The sequence below is a fragment of the Trachinotus anak genome, unplaced genomic scaffold (assembly GCF_046630095.1).
Source record: "Trachinotus anak isolate AG129_WGS33_773 ecotype Australia unplaced genomic scaffold, CSIRO_AGI_Tana_v1 ptg000013l, whole genome shotgun sequence".
Taxonomy (NCBI): Eukaryota; Metazoa; Chordata; class Actinopteri; order Carangiformes; family Carangidae; genus Trachinotus; species Trachinotus anak.
Genome location: NW_027273864.1, coordinates 10,592,027 through 10,612,841, shown reverse-complemented (window position 1 = coordinate 10,612,841; position 20,815 = coordinate 10,592,027). Strand labels below are relative to the sequence as shown.

Sequence of the window (20,815 nt, the reverse complement as noted above, 5' to 3'; positions counted from 1 at the left end):
TAAAACTAAGTTAATTTTTTTGAAAATACTGGAAACAAATAGATTTGCATTTGAAACATGTCTGTCAGATGTTTTTAATCTTCAGTATTAAGTAGACAGTCTTTTCTTAACCTGTGTTACTACATCGTAATTTATTTATTGATTACATTTGGTATTATAGTATTTATCAGAATCTGCAAAGTAACTGAAGATGACAAATAAATGTAGTGATGTAAAAAGTATAAAATGTTTCCCCTATAAATATACTGAAGTGGAAATATAAAGTAGCAGAAGGTAGAAATACTCAAAGTGCTTTAAAATTGTACTAAAGTACAGTATTTAAGTAATTGTGTTACTTTCCACCACTACATATGTACTTTGATATTTGAAATAAGGTCAAACACAAGGAGCTCCGTAGATTTCAGGAAAGGACTATTTATTTAGACAAAACAGAACAACATTTGTAAGAAAAGTACACCGGTTATATCAAACACAAACTACAGCAATCATCTGTGGAGTTCAGAGTGTTTAAGGTTCCTGTGGTGTTTGGTGATAAAGAAAAAGGGGATGACATTCGCAATATAGATATGAATTTTAGGGGAAACATGTAACAGGACTGCTGGATATAATTTGGAAGATTTAGTGCAGTCAAACTGTGACATAGCAGAGACAGACATTTCATAAAATGTAATAGGTCCTCTTATTGTTTTGTGATAGACTTATTAACGGTAAATATACTCCATCTTTGAAGACACAAAAATCTCCAGTTCAGAACCTCCAATGTGTGTGTTTCACAAGACAAGATTCCCCTAAAAAAGCCACATTCATCCACAAATAAGAAACATTTGCCTCAACAAAGGCTACAACCAGCATATTAATACTGTGGAGCACAACCCATAACAGAATAACTGTTTACAGACTGTGCCAACAACACAGCCCCAACCTATGTCTATGAAAACTCTTGGCGGCAACATATTATTGATTTTATATCATTTGGAATACAACAGACAAGTCCAATCGCTCATGATTCAGGTCAAAAACTGGCATTTAACACAATGGCACTATTCATAAAGACTGGTTTTTATCAACTAGGACAGGATTTATACACTCCAGACAGCAGGTATTTGAACACAGTAACACATTTTTTGCTCTTCAGGCTCTGTGCCTCAACATTCAATTTGAAATAAAATAATATATTCTACATTAAAGTGCCAAGTCGATTATGTTGTCGAGTATGTTTACATCAATACAGAGGGGACAGTGTTGGAGATACAGCTTTTTAATACATAGTGCCAGAAAATGAGGAGTTCAAAAGTAACTGGATAGATACAAATGGTCAAAATCATCATACTTAATATTATGTGGAAAATCCATAAGTCTTCAACCCACAGACATCACAAGACATTTTGTATCTTCCCTACTAATGCTGTCTCAGATCTTCTTTGCAGCTACCTTCAACTCTTGCCTGTTGTGGGGTCTCTCTGCCTTTAATTTGGTCTTTACCAAGTGAAATGTTGCTCAGGTGGATTGAGATCATGTGACTGACTTGGCTAGTCAAAGATCTTCCACCTCTTCACCCTGAAAAGCTCTTTGGTTGCTTTGGCTGCACGTTTAGGATCATTGTCCTGCGGAATGATGAAATGCTATCCAAAGACTTTTGATACACCTGGCATTCATCCTGTTGCTTGTTGCCGTATGAGTTCTTTTCTGAACTGACGTTGAAACGACACACAGCTCCCCAATTAATTAAGTAGCCAAGTGTCCCAATTATTTTTGAATCTTTCCAATTTGGGTTTTATGTGTTAAAAGGGCTGTATCTCCCACAAAGTTCTTTCTATATTGATGTAAACCTACTCAAACTGAAGATTAGACTTGGTGCTTTAATGTAGTATCCATGATTGTATGTCAAAGAGAATGCGCTGAAGCTCAGAGCCTAAAGAGTAAAAACGTGTCACTGTCTAAATACTTTTAGTCTGGCTTGTACATTGCTTCATGTATAAAAAGACGTGAAAACGCATTAACAAACATAAGGATAGGCAGACGGTGGTGTGCTTATAAATAACAGAAAAAAAGGATCAGATCAAAATTATTTACATTCATTCAGGTGAAGCAGATATCTGAGTATGTCCTGCCAGACCAATGAAGAGTATCTGGCCAGTGTCATCAGTCTATAGAAAGAGTAGGGAAGAAAGAGAAAAATTGGTTAGAGAATAAACAAAAGGTTGAACCCAGTAGAGTTTTCAGTGTTGTTAAGGTGGGCTGGTAAGTAAATTGAAGTCATCATCAAATGATGGAACTATTAGTGGTCTCAAATTAGTTTGACTACAGATAAAAAAAACAAGTTTTAAGTCTGACTTTTTGGGAAAATCCCATTCCAAAATTCAGATTTCCAATTTTAAGAGCAAGAATGTCATTTGAGTGACAACATACCGCGTTTTTTATCTTCCAGAGCCAATACTTCTGTCCTCAAAGATGGTGATTTCAACCTGGAGGATAGCAAGTTAAGGAATATACATAATGCTACAATCTGCTCTTCTTAGTGTACAGAAGGTTGCACCGGACATGTTTAGATTCAAGCATGTAGATGGAAATATTAATAATCTTACCGAAACCCTAATTTTACCTCCATGTTATGGTAAAACATTGGTAATGTGCTGCTATGTGGAAAATTGCATTAAATTCATCTGACCTTAGGCAGGTAAAGGATACAACTCTTAGTCCTCTCTCTATGGGGTCAGTCAGCAGCAAGCCCCTGGGAGCGTATATCTTCTCATTCTGGTCTTTAATGTACCTGGCAATCTTCTTTAACACCTGTACTTAGAGAGACAGATACACACTCACAGAGCAGCATATAACTAGGAGACAGGTAGCGATATTTAGATCCAATCTAATCCAGACTAGAATATGAGCGGATGATATACAGAACATAACACTGAAGCTGTTGTACCTTTTCATAGTGTGTCTCCATACAGAGGAAGATTGTATAAGCAGTTACACAAGCCAGGCAACCCTCCAAGTAAGACTTCCCTCCTAGTTTCTCTGCCTCTGCATACAGGTTGTTTAAAGTTTGGATGGTCTCTTCAAACTGCTGCTTGTCAATCTGAAACCACATGAACAGTTTACACGCATAATCTTTGAATGCAGAGTCAGCAATGATGACATCCTTGTAAACACTGTGCGTACCCTTGACTCGAGTTCAGAGGGGAACTTAGCCTGGAACTTGCAGATGGTTCCTGAGCTGTAGTCTCTCTGTATAAACACCTTGGAGGAGACAGCTGGCTGCTGGAGGTCCTGTAAGCTGTGGGTCTGGACAAAGAATCAGAATTTGTGCGACTTTCTTTCTTGAGGAATGACCGTCTGAAAGGCTGTAACACTGGCACCTAGCTTACACTTAAACTGAGGAAATCATCGCGCTCGTACTAATATCGTCTAACCAATTATAATAACTTACATAAGCTAACGTTATTATTAAACCTAATTCTAATTCAATGACACTTATTCGCCTATGTGCTGTTGACACTGCAGAAAGTTATAAAAAATATTAAATACTACGATCTGCTTGTGATATGGGGTAATGTTAGCTAGCGTTAGCTAATAACACATTAGCTTACGTTTGCTGACCCATCAACGCCGCTGAAAAGTACGGCAGTGTTAGAGTTTATCAACAGCAAAACGAACAAATCGCCGTAAATACATAGTTGGCATCAATCTACATGTCAATCTTTAAAAATGAATAAATCCCCCCCTAGAAAACCCTTACCTCAGCCATAGTGGACGTTTCCCCTGTTGCTACTGCTCCTCTATGATCTATACCAGCCCACTAAGACTTCCGCCCCCCCCCCGTCTTCACAATAAAAGTACATTGTTACACGGATATTGATTAGTGAATTGCAGTAATGCATTGCATTTAAATTTCTCTCTTTTGAGTTACACTAACCTGAATAGCCTGGAACTACGTGTGGCTCCTCAAGGATGCAACATACTCCCACATTCTTAACATTTTATCACCCACCAACATTTAGATGTGTAAACCTAAGATGATAATTATGGTAGTCCCTCAGATCACTTAAAATTGCCATTTACGTATTGCAGTTCAATCACGCACCGTGCCTGTTAAAATACCCTTCACAAAACTATAAAAGTTATCTAAAATGTAACAAGCCTCACAAACTAGTTTGAGGCGCATTACTATTACGGTACACTGTAGCTAACATCTAGTTTTCTGTAAATCTTTTATTGAAATGTACATTTATAGTACTGTATAAATTAGGCAGTTTTCTCGAGATTGCTGCACATTCAGTGTTAGCAAGTATATTGATGTCCTCATCCAAGTATCTCAGTAAAATTGGCAAAATACATTTTGCCATTTAAGTCCTTTGCTCCTAGTCTAGTATTTATTCTGAAGGTTGACAAGCCCAAACAGGAAGCACGTAGCCGTTTTCGTTTGACCAATTTTAAGCAAAAAAAAAATAAATAAATAAAATAAAAAATTTTATACCGTACGTCATTTCCGGTATATTGTTAAACCTTTTCAGGTCTTCTCAAATAACTAGATCCGATTGACAAATGAATACAAGACCTTACCCTGAACAGATCAAATTTACCGAGCACTTTATTCCTTTTATAGTGTTCACCCAATAAGCACAAGTTAATGACCACAGGACCTCAACATGCAACTGCAGGTTCAACCATGTTACCTCCCAATTCACTACAGAAGAGAAATACACAAGGCACAAGGAGCTAAAGAATTTTTTTTTTTTATTGAATCATGGTGTTGTGACTCAAATCTGGTTCCGTTCGCTGCATTTGTTTTAGTCAAACAGACCAAAGCCCATGTCGTCGTCAGATTCCTCAGACTCTTCCTTAACCTCCTCCTTGGCAGCAGCTGGAGCTGCAGCTGTCTCAGCTGCTGCAGGTGCTGCGACAGCAGCAAAAGCAGATGGGTCAGCCAGGAAGGCTTTGACCTGTGAGGACAAAAGGTATCACATTAGTTTTCATCTGCACCAAATGGCTAAGAGAAAAAAAAACACCTCATTCTAGGACAATACTTGGAATCCTTGAAGGATGTCTGAAAGGAAGCATCCCTGACTTGACACCAAGACAGAAAGGGATGTAACGAACCATGTTGCTCTCTGCAGGGCGATCAGCAATGCAGCACTACACAGGCTACACCGAAACCTATCCTGCAGGTATAGCTAATGGCATAACTTCCCTTTTCAATGTGAATTGCATCATACCTTGTCTGCCAGGGGGAAGGAGTAGTCTGTCTCCACAGCGACAGCCAGGACTCTCTTGTAGCCATTGATGATGGAGTGGGGGACAGAGGCCAAGGTGGGGTAGCCAATCTCCAGGCAGACACTGGCAATGTTCCTCACACCCTAGAAAAATCCCATTTTATATAGTCATCTTACAGCCACGACCAATGTCCCAAGCAAACATTACCAGTGATCTCAGTGAAATGCAAGACTGATTTATTCAGACAAGCACTGTATCTCACCTCCAGGAACCTGACATGCAGGGAAGCCTCTGTGATGTCAAGCACCTCAGGACTGTAAACACTGCCATTGTCATACACCTGCTGGATGATGAGTCCGAAGGAGAAGGGCGAGATGTTCAGCATGTTGAGCAGCGTGGCCTCGCTGGCACCAACCTTGTCACCGGTCTTGATCAGACCGACGTCACTCTGGGAGACAGAAATGCTTATTAGTTACTGGTGTAAACATCTTGACACATTCTGTTTGGTTTAACATCTGTGTTTTGTGCAGTAAGTCTACTTTATGTAACACAAGGAGCTATTCCTGCATGTAAAACAAATTCCAACTACAATAGCATAATGGTTTTTCAAACTCACCAAGATTTCAATGGTTCCCCTGGAGATCTTGGTGGTGATGCCCAGAGCCTGGAAGAAGGAGGTCTTCTCAGGACCCAGACCAGTGTTCTGGGCGGGCACCGTCACATCACAAGGGGCGATGGCTCCAGCACGGGCAGCTGCAGGCACCTGGGGTATTCAGTGTAATAGTTTAGTATGCTACTTTGCAGGGCAGGTTTTAATATAGTTGTCTGAGTTTAATTCACTGTCTGAAACCTTACGTCCCTGACAGTCAAGAGGTGCTGACAGACAGGTATAGCGAGGAAACAGGTTACTGTTTGCAGGGGGAACGACAAAACAGCACTGCACGAGCTGCATTGTAACTTATCCTGCATGTTGACAGTGTCCGGACACGTGTTTGTACCAGTTAACAAGGTTCCCTCCACTATGTTGCTGATGGAATGAAATTCTTACTTCAAAATCCATTTGCTCACGCTAGCTGCTGTAAAACACGAAGACTAAATGTTTTCAGTTGACATGAAGCTTATTTAAAAGGTTTGTCATTAATATTGTTTGTCTCTTGTCAAAAAAAAAAAAAAAAAAAGTCTGTCAATCTGAAGAGCAGTTTATCATTTTAAGTGGTTGAGATTTTAATAGTCACGTGGTTGCCTTCCAGTAACTCCTACTTTCATGAAGGTGTTATTTCAGTTCTCGGTGCTATCTGCTATTTATGCTCACACTAGTGGGTGTGGTTGGTGGTGCTGTTAATTATATTACTTTTGGGGTGTTTTGAATATTGTCCACTCCCATTATCAGAAGGGGTAGGAAAAGGTTCCATAACTTGCAGTATAATGCAATACACTGCTAACAACTGCGTTAGTCTAAGCTAGGTGTACATTTATTTAAAAACAAACAAAAAAAAACCACTTGCTTTTACAAAATAGACAAATCTAAATAGTTGTACATGGTCTACAATTAAATGTCCCAGACAAAGTGGTGGTCAACCTGAGCGAGGGAGTTGTAACCAAGTTTCTCTTACCTTGTTGGCCAGCAGCATGTCCCTGACCTCAGCCAAATCCTCCTTGGTGAAGACAAAGCCCACATTTCCTTTAATGTGGGGCAGGAGCCTGTCAAATCATAGGATCCGTTGTTAATTATGCAACCAGATCATCGTTTCTACAAACAGGAAAAGTTGTAAAGTGTCTGAGACCTTGCGTCCCTGGCTGCCAGCGGGATTTAGGCAGACAGGGATAGCTGGAAACAAATTGTTGTTTGCAGGGGGAACGACAACACAGCACCAAACAAGCTGCACTGTAACTAATCCTGCAACATAAAAACTGGTGACTGAGGGTAGCAAGAGCAGAGGAGGAAGTAAACTCACTTCTCCAGTGCAGGATTGTTCTCCAGGTGGCCACGGATGGCTTTGCGCATCATGGTGTTTTTGCCCATCAGCACCACAGCCTTGCCACGCAGGGACAGACGGATGGTCTGCATCTGCTTGGAGCCCACATTGTCTGCCCCCACGATGAAGCATTTTGGATAGTCATCCAGAAGTTGCTACACATCGCAACAAGAAATTACTATCGGTACAGCAGAAAAAAATAAATTACAAAAACGAATGTTACGTAAAGTGTGAATACAAGCTTGTGTGTGTCAAATCATACTCACGATGATTTTCATAAAATAGTTGGACTTCCACGTGGCCCTGTCTTCCCTGGGCATCTTTGCAGTGCTTCCAAGGATCGCTCCTCAGCTGGTTTAAAGACAAGGTGATACCTGCGCAGAATGAGAAAGTCAGTCATATTATTTTTACCAAAACAAACGATATAACACGTACAGCCCTGTACACCCTAACATGTGGTCGGCTGCTAACGTTAGCCGGCTAACGGTAAGCTAGCGATATTTAAACAGGCCTCACTCGGTCAATTCGCACAACCGCAACCATTACGGAAACCCAAACACGTCTATTACGAGGTATAGATGTTTGTCTAATAAACCGCGAAAATCCTAAACACTCTAATTTCAGAAAATATTAGTTTTTTTTGGTTCAATTAGACAACGAGAGAGGCTCCTTACCGCGCACAAGGGTCGCGTGAAAGAAAGAGGAAGGAGAAAGACGTGAGAAGAATTTATAGGAAGTAACCGACCAATCACAGCCGAGTAATGGCGACAGCTTCACAACTATTGGACGATTCCAGTGTCAATCACGTCTGTTGCCACACGATTGGCAATGAGAAGAAACCGGAAGAAACCAACTACTCGATGGGGAAATTAAACTCACAAGTATGTTCAAACTACAAATGTTGAGCACATTTTAATGTACTGTGTTAAAATATCATGAACAAAGGGGACGTTTGTAACAAAGGGTGAGAAAGGCCGTACGAGCATAGGGTTTGGAAGGGATACTGGGAACAAATATGCACATAGAGAGAGAGATGGCGGTATGCACCAAAAGTTGGCATTGAAATCCGCGACAAATGCAGAGAAGAAGAAGAAGCAGCAGCTGCCCACACATTACATGTAGAGCCCTACACACTGACAAGCGTGGAGTCAAAAAATATGTCTGGTTGTGTCTCGGACAGAGGCTGAAAAAAAAAAAAACATTTTTGAGCAAGTAGCTCAATGGTACATGTGGGAGCAGAGCAAAACGATGGCACAGCCGGATACACAGCTGCCGTCAGAGGTGTGGAGCCACGTTTTTGGATACCTGTCAGCGGCAGATAAGTTTAATGTCCGGGCATCTTGCAAGTACTTCAAAAAGCTTGTTGACCACGGGTCTCTTTGGAAAGACTGGGCTGTAGTTCTGGGTTTTCACAATGGCTCTTACAACAGTCAGTTCTGGACCACTCTTCGTCGCAGGAAAGTTACCAGTGTGGTTGTGAGGAGCTCGAAAGCTAAAGACTGGAAACGGCTTGCTCATTCCCTTCCAGCTGTCACCACAGTGGTCATGGACCGAAGCTCCCAGCAGAGCCTCGACTGCTTAAAGGACTTTGCGCATTTGAAGCGTCTGGCTATCAGAAGCAGTTGCACCTCACTTTCGCTCGATGCTTCCACTGTGTTCAAACCCCAGCAGCTGACTCACTTTAGCATGTGTGATGTTACATTTCCCACAGCAGCCATGGGCAGCGTCATTTCTGCTATCTCCCACTTCACAAATCTTACATCTCTGGTCTGTCATCAGATGGGAGTCTTCGAAGAGACAATTTTGATGGTACACTCCATACTCAGCTGCCTGCCAAAGCTGAAGCATCTGTCCTTGTCTGTTGTGCACAGACTGTGCACCTTTCACAGTATTCCCAGACCCAACCCAGGTCCCTCAGGAGGAGCACATGGACAAGCTGGTGCCCCGGCCTTGTCCAGTTTGGAACTTATCGATTGCATGGATCACTCATTACCAGAAGATGCAATGAGGCTGATGCCTGGCCTGAAGAGTCTTGCAGTTTTCTACAGGCACTCACATCAAGAGATGCTAGATAGAAGGCCATCGCCTGTGTGTCACCTGAAAACATGGCTGAATGACCTCCCTCAACTGTCGACCCTGGTCATTGTCAAGGGCCCACCTGTTAAGAAGTACGTCACCTCCATTCCAGCCACAGTGATCGGTCTCACACTATGTGTTGCAGGATTGTCCTCAGGGGACATGGCAGCCGTAGCAGCGCAGGTACCAAATCTCCTCCACCTTCACATAGACCCCTGGCCCTCACATTTGGGAGCTCGCACGGCTCAGATCCCACTACTTTTCCCGAAGCTCAAACATCTCAAACTTCGCCACGAACATGTACCAGAGAAAAATTTCTTACAACTCCATCGGCTCCAGGACCTGGAGTACTTGGAGATTCTGGATAACCGGCCAGATCTCTCTGAGCTCACTGGCAAGCTCCAAGCTCTCACTGACTACAGACTTGAGGTCACGACCTCTCCTCGCAAGAGAGATGTGTTGTCTTGTCCTTGTGTGTGTCAGGTGTACTGAGGATCTGTCTTTTGGTATGCCAGTTTGCCCTGTGAAGAACCTGTCAGGATCAAATGAATGTCTGGGACTTCAAAATCACACCGTCCTTGCTGAATGTAATCATATTGTTAATTTCATTCTCCTTTGTTTCACAGAAAGTAGTGACTGTTTTGCACATCTTTAGTGTCCTGATGTATTCCACATTCAATCTGCAGTTTTCCAATCTGGGGTTCAACCCCTGACAAGGGTCACAAAATAAACAATTAAAAAAATTTATCTTTTTACTTACATGATCTGTTTTAATATTTTGTGAAAATCTTTTGTGATGTAATTTAGTGCAAAAAACTAATAGTAATAGTAGGTGTGAAAAGTAAAAGCACAAAAGTCACACTTCTCTTGGACAGAACAATGCCAGAAATACTTCTTTAATTTGCAGCAGTTACATTAATCGGTCAGTAATCAGGACCCACCCACATAGACAGCCAAAACCCTTTGTGGTTCATAAGAAAGTTCAAATGGTAAAAGATCACATGAATGTCTCCATTCACGAAGCAAAGTTCTTGTAATCTCTTACAATAAAAAGCTTTTTTTTTTTTCATTAATTCTTTGACAGAAACAAAAACTATAAGGCAATATACTGTAAGAAGATAAATATACATGGGGCAAAATTAACTCACAATTTCTGTTTATTTTCTTAGGCATACACAGTTTAAATGAAGGCGCGAATGTCTTTCCAACAGCCACCCCTGCCACCGCTACCTGTAAATCTGCTACACTATACCGTCTGCTGAAAGTCTCAGTACAGAGGGCTTATCCTTGTCTATTACAGTGTAAAGTTTGTGAGTTAAGATGCACCACAGCAGATGAAGCCTCTTCCAGAGTTCAGCCCAGAAAGAGTCAAATCACAGGAAAGGCTGAAACTCCACAGTGTGTACGACCTTATTGCATTGACACATTTGGCACAAGAGCACAAATATCTTCTCAAAGTAAAAACAATCTGAATGTGGATACTGTGTATTCCTTGCACACCTACTGATCAAAATTAAAGATGAGCGATACTAAAATACTGAAATAAAGATGAATCATTACATAGATTTTGCTAAAGACTTGGCCCTGGCTTGGTTCAATATTCTGATTCCTGACCAGGTAACATGTAATATCCATCTTCCATCAGTGAGCCAAGCACCGATATCAACTCAGATGGCAGGATCATAGTTCATGGTCATTGTTCACAGATCATAAAAATACACAGGGCTACGTTACCTTGCTAGTTTGACATACTGGAATCCAAGCTGGTAAAGTGTGCGTGTGTGTGTGTGTGTGAGGAGTATAAACTATTATTAGCCTACTTGCCAATAGAGCCAGCTCTTTGCATATCAGTGTGAGCCTTAACAGCTCAAAAATATATATATATGTATTTTTTTTAAATCAAAACTGTGACAAAACAGTCGAGCACATATAAATTTAGATTCTGATTGTAACAGCAACCGGTGGCAGCTAGTGCTGATAAATCTGCACAATAAAAGTAGCATGCTTCTAATCCAAATGCACAACCCAATTTAAATCATGAACCAGGCTTATTAATAGATATAATTGTGATAAATTCACAAGAGTAGCAATAGTAGAATATGGGAAAAAAACTGAACTGAAGCATAATTTACTCAGAATAAAATTCTACTGACAGCAGCAAATCTCCACTTTCAATAAGTGTGTTTTGGCTTCTTTTTTTTGTTTTGAGTTTTATCTAAAACTGCACCAAAAGTTTAACATTTATAACCACGGTACAGATATTATTCATATTGACCTACTTTTTGTCATTACTAGTCGCAATGGTTTTATTTTATTTAAACATTATCAATGTAAATGACAACACACTCTTTGCAGTAGTAAAAGAAAAACAAAGTTCCAAGTTGCTACATGAAAAAGAAAGTTCAGTGAGGTTATTTTCCTAATGATTGATTTCACTTCCAATGGGAAACAGTGAAGTTACACGAGCACACATGTTAATGTACTGTATGCTGAAACTGAGAATACATCTGCATTTTTTTTTTATAGTAAAACAGTAGAAAAATAAGAACTGATATCTTAATGACAGTAAATTGTAAAATGCACCTTTAAGAAGGTCTCATAGAGAGCTGGAGTGTGCAAAGAGTTTGAACTGGTATTTTAAAGATGTGAAGACAGAGTCCAGTGTGAGTCTGTGTGCATGTACCTATGGAGTGTCGTTATGGTTACTTTAAATGGCACCTCAATAATTTCCAAAGCTACAAAAATACATCTTTTTCGTTGATTAACACTCATTGGCCAAGCACTGGGTATTTGACACTCAACATATTCTGAAATTGATTAAGTCAACTCTCTGTGGTCCATGCAATCGAGCAGCTGTCTCATACCTGCATACTGTAAAACCACCATATGGTGCAAGGTCTTGCCCTGCAATGGGGGAATAGAATCATTTACGACTTCTCTCATATGCTTACATATGTACACACGCACAAGGGGAAATAAACCTCTAAATAAAAATCTCTTTGGGCTCTCTTAAAAATGTTTAGCAAAAGTGTGAAATGCCAAGCCTGAGAGGTTGGACAGCCAGGGAAGTCCCTTCAGTGTCAAGAGTCAATTGTCAAGAGTCGTTTCCCATCTTTCTGATGTTATCCACCAACGCATTAACACCCTCTATCTTAAAAACCGTCTCACTGACTCATACGTGCGAGACACGCAAGTGCACACACATCCACACGTGCATTTAGACATGAGAATAAATGTCTGCAGACGTGTACACACACATTCACATACAGACACACAGTCTAACTGAAGAGTTTAATAAAGCAGCCGTGGCAGTAGGGCTTGTCATTCTGCTCCTTGAAGGTGCCTTTGTTAAGCTGCTTGAGGCAGAAAGCGCACACGAAGTGCTCCGGGTGGAACTTCTTGCCCATGGCTGTGATGCAGCGGCCGGTGATTGGCTTCTGGCAGCCAGAGCACAGCGAGCCGCGCCGTTCGTGGTAGTGCGCCTCACAGTACGGCTGGCCTTCGTGGTCAAAGAAGCTGCCATTTATGAATGGCGTGAAGCACTCCTGCACAAACAGAGGAGAAAAGGTAGGATTTATGATGCTGAGTTGACACAAAATGGCCAAACTCAAGAGAGAATGACAGGCGACTCACCCTGCAGACGAAACATTCAGGGTGCCACAGAGAGTTGAGAGCAGAGATGTAGTTCTCCAGGATGGCACGGGCACAGCCACCACATTTAGGGGCAAACATGTCAAAGTAGTCCTTCCTGCAGAAAGCCTTCCCATCCTTCTCATGGAAACCTAGAGGGCAGCAAAGACACACGCTGACTCTCTCTTCTTTTAGTAATGAAAAATTCAACACTGCTCTGAGGCTATACAAACAGAGTGTTGTGTTATTAACTGATGAGCGTCTGATACCTTCTGGTCCAAAAAAGGCTCCACACTGGGCGCAGAAAAAGTGCTCTGGATGCCAAGTCTTGTCCAAAGCAGTCACTACTTTCTGTGAAACAAAGATGAAGCAAATGGTCAAACATTAACCAGTCCCTTAAGGTGTGACCCATAAATATGATTTGTCATGTTACTTTCAAAAAAGAAAAGTCAATATATAAGCATTTATGTCTGTCATTATAGGAGACACGAATACATCAGTGAGAGAGAAGTCAGGAGAGGGCAGGCAAAGTCCACAGAGGCTGTGTGGGAGGTGCTCAAATACTATGACTGTTAGCTCATGTTTTCCAGGCCTGATAGTATTTCCCAGCAGCTTCAGCTGGAAGCACACTCATACTGTCTATGCAACACAAGACTTTAAAACATACGCAACTTCTAAGTTTCTGAGGCAGAGGAAGAATTACTCAGTGGAAACCCCCAAACACCTCAATGCATAAGTGAGTCTCAACTTTACCACCAGGGGGTGCAATGTTGACAAAGAGGGCTTTTTTTTGAAGGATGGTAATTATAACAAATCCATGTATCTATATAGATAATAGGTAAACACAGATACAAAGGTATTAAATTGAAAATATTAGAGGCACAACTGGGAAATTCTCTACTGATTGTGATGTGTCACACAAGTAAATGCAAACACTGGACACAACTCTGTGTGTGTGTGTGTGTGTGTGTGTGTGTGTGTGTGTGTGTGTGTGTGTGTGTGTGTGTGTGTGTGTGTGTGTGTGTAAAACACCCTCTGCAAGGGTGAATCTGGAGCCCTTGGCAGTGACTCAGGTTGGCCGTTCCCCAGGCTTAAATCCACGATCCACTATCTACTTCCCTTCCAGCACCTCTGGCACTGCATGTGTCTGTCTGTCTGTGTGTGTGTGTGTGTGTGTGTGTGTGTGTGTGTGTGTGTGTGTGTGTGTGTAAGAGCAAAAGGATGAAAACATCCAATGGGAGTGTGTCACTATGAAGATATGACTGAGCGCTGACAAGTGAGAGATGAGAGGAGCATGCAGTGACATGGACGTATGTGTTAGTCTGTCTGCATTCGTAACAACAAGAAGTCACTTCCCTTCTACTGCAGATAGGTCTGTGTGTGTGGGAGTGTGTGTATGTCTGTTTGTGTTAGCTGACTGTCTGCCAGAGAGAGATTTCCGCAATTTCCGACATATAGTAATTTTTCCAGTAAGGCCTTAATCCATTAGGTTATGAATAAATAAATATCATTATCCACCCACATATATACATGTTTGTGTGTGTGTGTGTGTGCGTGTATGTTATTGCTTGCATTACTGACATCCAGTATGGGTCCATTACAGTAGTGGCATCGTGGTGAGAACAGGCTATGGTAGTCTTTCTCACAGTAAGGCTGTCCGTCTCGCTCAAAGAAGTTCCTGGAGCCTATCTCATCCTGGCAGTGGGTGCACACAAAGTGCTCGGGGTGCCACGTTCTGCCCATGGCAGTCACCACCTGGTGTGGGGAGACACAGTGCATTAAACTGAAATGAGCTGCTGGCTCAGCAGAGAAAATCACTGCGGCTTTGCATGCAAGACGCAAAGGGGACATTGCAGACAGCAGCAGATGTAGATCTCATAACTCAATTATTCAAAAGACAAAAGAATTTACAAATCCATTTTTGGCTGCTTATCTATAACAATATCAGTTCACTTTAATGTAATTTTATTCCCAGGAAAAAAATCTATATACTTCTTTTGCACAGAGGTGCTTTCATTTGGTCCACTTAGGGATCTTCAAATTGAAAGCATTGTAAAAAATGTGATAAGCTGCAGATGAAATCCTGTAGACAAAATATATGATCTGCTGATGAAAAGACATCTGCTGTGAAAATAATGCCCATTAAGTGAGAAGAAAACTTCACCTTGGTTATAGTTAATTTGAACTTGTGATAACTTTGTGTTGACACAAATGCTTTTACAAAGTCACACTTAATAAAATGCAGAAGATATGCTGCAATTCTTTATATTTCTCCAACTACTAGTTTGCAGTTAAATAAAAAGTTGAATTATTGATAGATTGAGTGGCTTTGACCTGAAGCAATCAGCACAAGAGCATGAGCCACCACTGCACAATCCATCCAACTTGAGTACATAAATCTGCTAGTGTGCAATCTTCCTTTCACCACATTATCTACAAAAAACAGCTATGATGTTATATAAGCCCATTGGGTATTCTAAATTATGTTTCACTTGTGCGCTTATGCCATGACGTAATATTAACTCTGTATATGCCACAGAAGTCATACCTAAACACATCCACATTTTCATTTAGTATGTATACCAACTTAAGTCTTATTTGACAGTGAACAGACTTATATGATTCAGTATTATCATCACCTGTCCAACAATGGGTTTCTTGCAGGCTCCACAGACGCCCTTAGCCACAGTCTGAACTCCGAGTCTATTCAGGTCTGACTGCAGGCTACCCAGCATGTTGTCCAGCTTGTTGGCTGGTTTGGGGGGCCCGGTAGGAGATGTCTTTCCCTGGGACTGGATCTGGCGGAGATGGAAGACGGATTGTTTTCATTACACCATTCAGATGTACAGCACAAGGGGTTGCCAAAACAACAGAAATGGCTTATAATAAATGGCAATGGAGTCAATACTTCTACAGAGAAGATTGTGATATTCAGTCACAGGTCTATGTAGCAACAGAGACAAAGAAGACCTGTTTATTCTTAGAAATAAAATATTTACAGTTGATATAGAAAATATGTTGTACATATGAATATCAAACAGTATGACAATGTGAGTGGACATCAAACGTAATCCATGTTTGGATGATGACTGTGAATGTGCATCAAGATGTATTTGGCGTCTGTAACGTAAGCAAACACAGACCTTCTCAAATGGTGTGGTCATCGGAGCTTCATGACTCCTGCATTCCACTGAGAGAGAAAATAGCATCTCTGCTCCATGTATTCTCTCTCACTCTCTCTCACTCTCTCACACACACACACACACACTGATGCACACATTTATCACAAACACACACACACAAACAAATGACCCACCTTACCTTTGTCCATATAAAATAACCAGGCCTCTCAACAGGACTTTGACTTACATGTATATAATACACTTCTCATGTTAATCTACTAGTCCAAAAGTCTAAAACTGCTTCAAAAAGGATATGAACTCTAAAAGATGATGGTGCATGGCATTCAACAAGGATATGGTGGGATCTAACCTAGTGGGACCTGCTGACCTGTTGACGGAAGTCCTATGGGAGATGCTATAATTGTGGTGGTAACTGCGCTGTCATGTGGCAGATTAGGTTACAGTTGCACTGCGAGCCTACCATTCCTGCACATGGCAGGACAGTTGGTGTAGCGGGCACATAGGGGGGTTACACTCTGCTTGCCTCTAAGCTCTTAAACTCTCCACTCCACTCCTCGCTGAACACACGGCTCTTGGCGCCATCACATGTCAGAATTAGAAAAGGGGACTCAGTCTCACTTGCCTCAGTGTCAGCACCCCTCATAACCTGGACTGACTGGATTTCAGACAAAGTTTTAAAAGAGGCTACCTACTGAAACTTGGCATGAATGAACACCAGGGGGTCAACAACAGAACCATTAAAATGACAAAGTCTGTAGCTCACAGTAATACAGTGGTGCAACAGCTTGGATTTGGACCGAATAAGTAAGTAAATAACCCACAAACTCACTCAAGTAAAATGACTCAAAGTCACAGTACAAACCAGACAAAAGAGTCAAACTGTTCAAGTGTGAGAGAAAGTGGAAAGACAGTATGAGGTCAGAGAAGAGGAGAGGGAGAGATGAAGAGAGGTGATCCGTGCCTGCATTGGTGGGAAGATTGGGTCGTACTCGGTCTGACATCCCACTGATACATAGACCTTGGGAGGTGGAGGTGGTGTGACAAGCTTGGGAGGGGGGCTAGGTGATGGAGGGGGCTGGACAAGGGGAGGTGTGGGCTCCCTGGGGGGGGGAGTAGGCTCTTTAGGGGGTGGAGGGGTAGGTTCTCGAGGAGGAGGAGGTGTCGGAGGGGGAGGAGGTAGTGGCGGAGGAGTCTGCCTAACTGGGGGTAGCTTTTTGGGTGCTAGGGGAGATTGTGGAGGGGACAGGACTTTTCTCTGTGGGGCAGGCGATTCAGGAGGGATGATGATCTGGGGGAAAGAAGGAAAAAGGACACAGCAAAGAGAGGAAAGCAAACAGATAAGATACAAGAACAAGGTCAGGACGAAGAAAAGGAAATGGTGAGAAAATTGGCTCAATGAACGCTAAATGATAGTGATAAATTCAATATTTGCCAGTTAATTCATCAAAAAAGGCCAAAAAAAACCCAAAGGGACATATAATTTCCAACTGGTTTAATGTGGTCCAGGAATAGCACTGACTACTTCTGCTGTCCTCTAATTTCTACCTTAGATGGATGGGTCACTTCTTCACGTGTTCGCTGTGGGTTGGACATGACGATAACTCCCTCCGTCAGCCAATCATCCGGCTGTTGTTTGCGCCGGCGCTCCACTCGCCCTATCCCCAGTTTCCCCTGCAGTTCCTCAATTAGTCGGTCTTGCGAGTTGCTTTTATTCACAATGATCGGTCCCATTTTACGTCGCAGCAGTCCCTCCCTGTACATCGGATGCACATTGGAAGTCTCTTTGGTGCGGCGGATAACTGACTTGAGCTGCAGAGTATAGATAATAAGGAGGCGTGGGAAGCTGGGGTTGTGCCATTCACCAGAAAGTCCATGTTGGGTTACGAATACAAACAGGACAGGCCCAACACAGGATGTCTCACTCAAGTGCCAAAAATGCTCAAGCAATGGCTTTGTCAAAAATGCTCTGCACTTTTTGTCAGGCACTTGCGCGTTTAATCAGTTTTCTTGGCAAAGCTAAGCACAGCCTTCCATTCACATCCATTCTCTACTATCAAGTCTACTTAAAAATATTCAGGAACCTGTGGCGTGGCATGCTGGATAGTTGATGCTGGGACAACACAGGCCTATCACAAAATGCTGTCACAAAGTTCTACACATGCCAAAGCAAGGCAAAAAGGTCAAAAAAGCAAAGAGCTTGCATGTTTTTAAATTGCATGTGCACGTTCTTTGAGCATATATACGTAAGCAAAAAAGAAAAATATCCTTTCTGCTGTGGAGTCTTGATGTCATCTTATTGTATTGACACAGTCAGTGATTAAAAACACATTTTTGCATCATTCGTGGGTTGTGTAAACATGATAGGTCAGGCCCAGTGACTAACACAGCAATGTTGACTGAAGCAAGTAGGGGCGTGCGTAGACATCCTTTCAGCCACAAATAATTTCTACAGGGAGACTTCTCCCTCAAGCCATTTTGTAATTGCTATGCAATGACACCACATGCATCACACAACAGAAATGGAGGAATTTCTCCACATCAAGGCACTTTTTGTACTATTGCACAACTCCTGGGGTATTTGTATGAGCTGCTCTCCCAAAATAAGTTTAACTTAGCAACTAGAGATATATTCCGCTTGAGCAATCCTCTGAAACAGCCATCCTGCCATTATTGTCAGAGGTAATTAATATCTTAGGCCACATGGCCAAATCACAGAAAGACAGAATGGGGTCCGAAAGCCTCTCTAGCTTTATGCAAGCAACTTATTTTGGAAGAGTTAAGTTGAGCCTCCTACTTGGCCAGAAGCAGATAGTCGCTCTACAGCAGAGGGCTGCTGTAGGGGCAGGTCCAGCGTCGCATCTGGTGTCCCAGGGCACGTGGAGGGGGTGAAACACTCGTCCAACCAGCTGGACTCAGTCATGGGTGTCAAGGCTCCATCTCGGCTCAGATCGGGGTAAATTCCGTCTTCCTCCTCCCAAGATCTGTCTTCATCTCCAGGCATAATGGAAGCAGGTGGCTGGTTCTCATCCAACTGGGGCGAGTTGGGGGCTAAGAGTTTGTCTAAAGCATCATCCAATAAAGGCTCCCGGCATGGCCATGTTAAATCCAGTACTTCACCTGCCTGTTTTTCTGTGGGTGGGGGAGACAGACTATTTGGTGGTATAGCAGCAAGTGAAACTGGAGAAGCTCTGGGGCTGCTGATGCCTGGAACTGTGTGTGTTTTTCTAATGACTGAAGTAGGACTCTTGGGAACTGCAGTTTCACCCTTTGGAACTGTTACTGGACTTGACAGTCTTGGCAGTATTACAGAGCAAGCATTCTTTGGGTTTTCAGGACTAGAACTGGTGAGTGCAGTTGGTGAACTAGAGATATGAGGGATTGTCACAGGACTTGAAAGTCTTGGAAATGACACAGGACTTGTGCTCTTGGGAACTTTTTCTGGACTAGCACTCTTTGGGATGGTTATCGGACTAGAGACGTGAGGGACTGTCACAGGACTTGTACTTTTTGGTGCTGGGCTTGAAAGCCTTGGAACTGTGACTGGATTCGCAGTCACTGGATTTTGATTCTTTGCAGCTTCTTCTGGACTATGACTAGTGGGAACTGGATTTGGACTTTTGTAAGACTGACTTAGATTAGACCATTTAAGATCGGGTGGACTAGGACTCTTGGCTCTTAGAATGGGACTGCATTTTTTAGACACAATGACAGGACTAGGGCTCTTAGAAACAACCACTGGACTGGAGCTCCGAGCAGCAGGACCTGGACTAGAACTTCTGCCAACAGTCACTGAACTTAAACTCTTTCCAGGTGGACTTGACACTTTACTAGAAACGGCTTCAGTAGCCGACATCTGTGTAGAGCTGACATCAGGTTGACCTGGAGGCTTTTGGGTACTGAAGACACTGAGGTTCTCCACATGGGAGATCTCAGAAGTGACACAGACTCCATCATCTCTCTGTTGGATCTGGGAGTACTTGGATGTGGCAATTACTACAGTGGAACCAGCTGAAGTTGTAAGGGCCGAACAACCATCTTCATCTATATGGAGTTCCAGTGGAAGAGGGGTGCAGGAGGGAGTAGTGTAACTAGAAAGTAGAACAGTATCCACTGAACCAGCATGGGAATTTATAGATGGGGCAGTTTCTGCTTGGACATCTGGTGAACCAGCAACCAATGTGGGGTCTACTGCCTCCTGATTTATAGACAACTGAGAGCCAGACTGAATGGAGTGCAATAATGTAATGATTGCAATCATACATACAAAGACAAGACACACATAGTGGTAGAGAAAAGAGAAAAAGACCAGGAAAAATAGATTGAGAATGAAGGGAATGAACAATAGAGTCTCACACAAAAAACCCACCAAGGGGAAGACCTGTCTTGCCTCAAAAGTGATCCTTTCTAAAATACAACAAAAATTAACGTAATATTTAAAAAATTAACCCCATTTCAGCCTATTTTAACAAATATAAAGTGTTGATTGTTTCCCTCAGGCATGCAGGGGTCAGACACAATCACCTAATCAGCTAAATATCAAATATTACTGGGGTGTTCAATAAACACTTTTTCTTTGACACAATATGAATAAAACTGACAACTGTAATAAGATATAAACAAATCTAAAAATAAAAATAAACAGTTATTACTATGTGTTAATGGGTTTTAACAGGAAATCGCCCCATCTACTACAGTCATGCCACTGCAACATTGCAAAAGTATATTTGTAAGTGACGTCTGTGAAAAATTCTGATGAAGATATGACGTGAATCAGTA

At 42.0% G+C, this 20,815-nt stretch overlaps 3 protein-coding genes and 2 non-coding genes across 9 annotated transcripts in view; all 5 read right to left on the bottom strand.

Moving 5' to 3' along the window:
- Positions 1–394: 394 nt before the first annotated feature.
- On the bottom strand, positions 395–3,837 carry LOC139630797 (golgin subfamily A member 7-like). The gene is made up of 6 exons (XM_071494522.1): positions 3,740–3,837; positions 3,163–3,285; positions 2,927–3,079; positions 2,689–2,790; positions 2,410–2,465; positions 395–2,147 (listed from the first exon to the last, which is right to left on the bottom strand). The coding sequence occupies exons 1-5, from the start codon at positions 3,746–3,748 to the stop codon at positions 2,418–2,420; spliced, it is 435 nt and encodes a 144-aa protein (XP_071350623.1). The 5' UTR covers positions 3,749–3,837; the 3' UTR covers positions 395–2,147; positions 2,410–2,417.
- A 736-nt stretch (positions 3,838–4,573) lies between these two features.
- On the bottom strand, positions 4,574–7,914 carry rplp0 (ribosomal protein, large, P0). 2 transcript variants are annotated; one of them, XM_071494520.1, is made up of 8 exons: positions 7,865–7,914; positions 7,457–7,564; positions 7,170–7,345; positions 6,828–6,915; positions 5,831–5,977; positions 5,477–5,662; positions 5,217–5,357; positions 4,574–4,943 (listed from the first exon to the last, which is right to left on the bottom strand). In XM_071494520.1, the coding sequence occupies exons 2-8, from the start codon at positions 7,508–7,510 to the stop codon at positions 4,791–4,793; spliced, it is 945 nt and encodes a 314-aa protein (XP_071350621.1). In that variant the 5' UTR covers positions 7,511–7,564; positions 7,865–7,914; the 3' UTR covers positions 4,574–4,790. The 2 variants fall into 2 exon arrangements, with proteins under 2 accessions (XP_071350621.1, XP_071350622.1); XM_071494521.1 differs by having other exon boundaries at positions 7,170–7,368; positions 7,865–7,893.
- LOC139631410 (small nucleolar RNA SNORA63) lies at positions 6,054–6,183 on the bottom strand. The gene has a single exon (XR_011693376.1). It is a non-coding gene; the product is annotated as a small nucleolar RNA SNORA63 (small nucleolar RNA).
- Positions 6,988–7,117, bottom strand: LOC139631408 (small nucleolar RNA SNORA63). The gene has a single exon (XR_011693375.1). It is a non-coding gene; the product is annotated as a small nucleolar RNA SNORA63 (small nucleolar RNA).
- A 2,232-nt stretch (positions 7,915–10,146) lies between the features above and the next one.
- Positions 10,147–20,815, bottom strand: part of LOC139630792 (paxillin-like) — a 29,060-nt gene continuing 18,391 nt past the window's right edge. For 2 of the 4 annotated variants that reach the window (XM_071494510.1, XM_071494511.1), the window contains exons 7-14: positions 18,834–20,261; positions 17,585–17,848; positions 17,001–17,327; positions 15,536–15,694; positions 14,478–14,651; positions 13,166–13,247; positions 12,900–13,048; positions 11,555–12,811 (exon numbers count right to left, since the gene is read on the bottom strand). In XM_071494510.1, the coding sequence (XP_071350611.1) occupies positions 12,545–12,811; positions 12,900–13,048; positions 13,166–13,247; positions 14,478–14,651; positions 15,536–15,694; positions 17,001–17,327; positions 17,585–17,848; positions 18,834–20,261 (2,850 nt within the window). In that variant the 3' untranslated portion in view covers positions 11,555–12,544. Of the gene's footprint in view, positions 12,812–12,899; positions 13,049–13,165; positions 13,248–14,477; positions 14,652–15,535; positions 15,695–17,000; positions 17,328–17,584; positions 17,849–18,833; positions 20,262–20,815 lie in introns of all 4 variants that reach the window. The other 2 variants (XM_071494512.1, XM_071494513.1) reach the window with 2 other exon arrangements.

Excerpts from the sequence above, each read along its gene's own strand:
- LOC139630797 (XM_071494522.1), bottom strand. Across the intron at positions 2,791-2,926 it reads TGGAGACACACTATGAAAAG|GTGTTAAAGAAGATTGCCAG; the intron begins GTACAACAGCTT and ends CTCTAAGTACAG. Across the intron at positions 2,466-2,688 it reads TAGAGAGAGGACTAAGAGTT|GTTGAAATCACCATCTTTGA; the intron begins GTATCCTTTACC and ends GCTATCCTCCAG.
- rplp0 (XM_071494520.1), bottom strand. The coding sequence starts at position 7,510 with ATGCCCAGGGAAGACAGGGCCACGTGGAAGTCCAACTATTTTATGAAA. Across the intron at positions 7,346-7,456 it reads ACTATTTTATGAAAATCATC|CAACTTCTGGATGACTATCC; the intron begins GTGAGTATGATT and ends TGCGATGTGTAG. Across the intron at positions 6,916-7,169 it reads AACAATCCTGCACTGGAGAA|GCTCCTGCCCCACATTAAAG; the intron begins GTGAGTTTACTT and ends ATGATTTGACAG.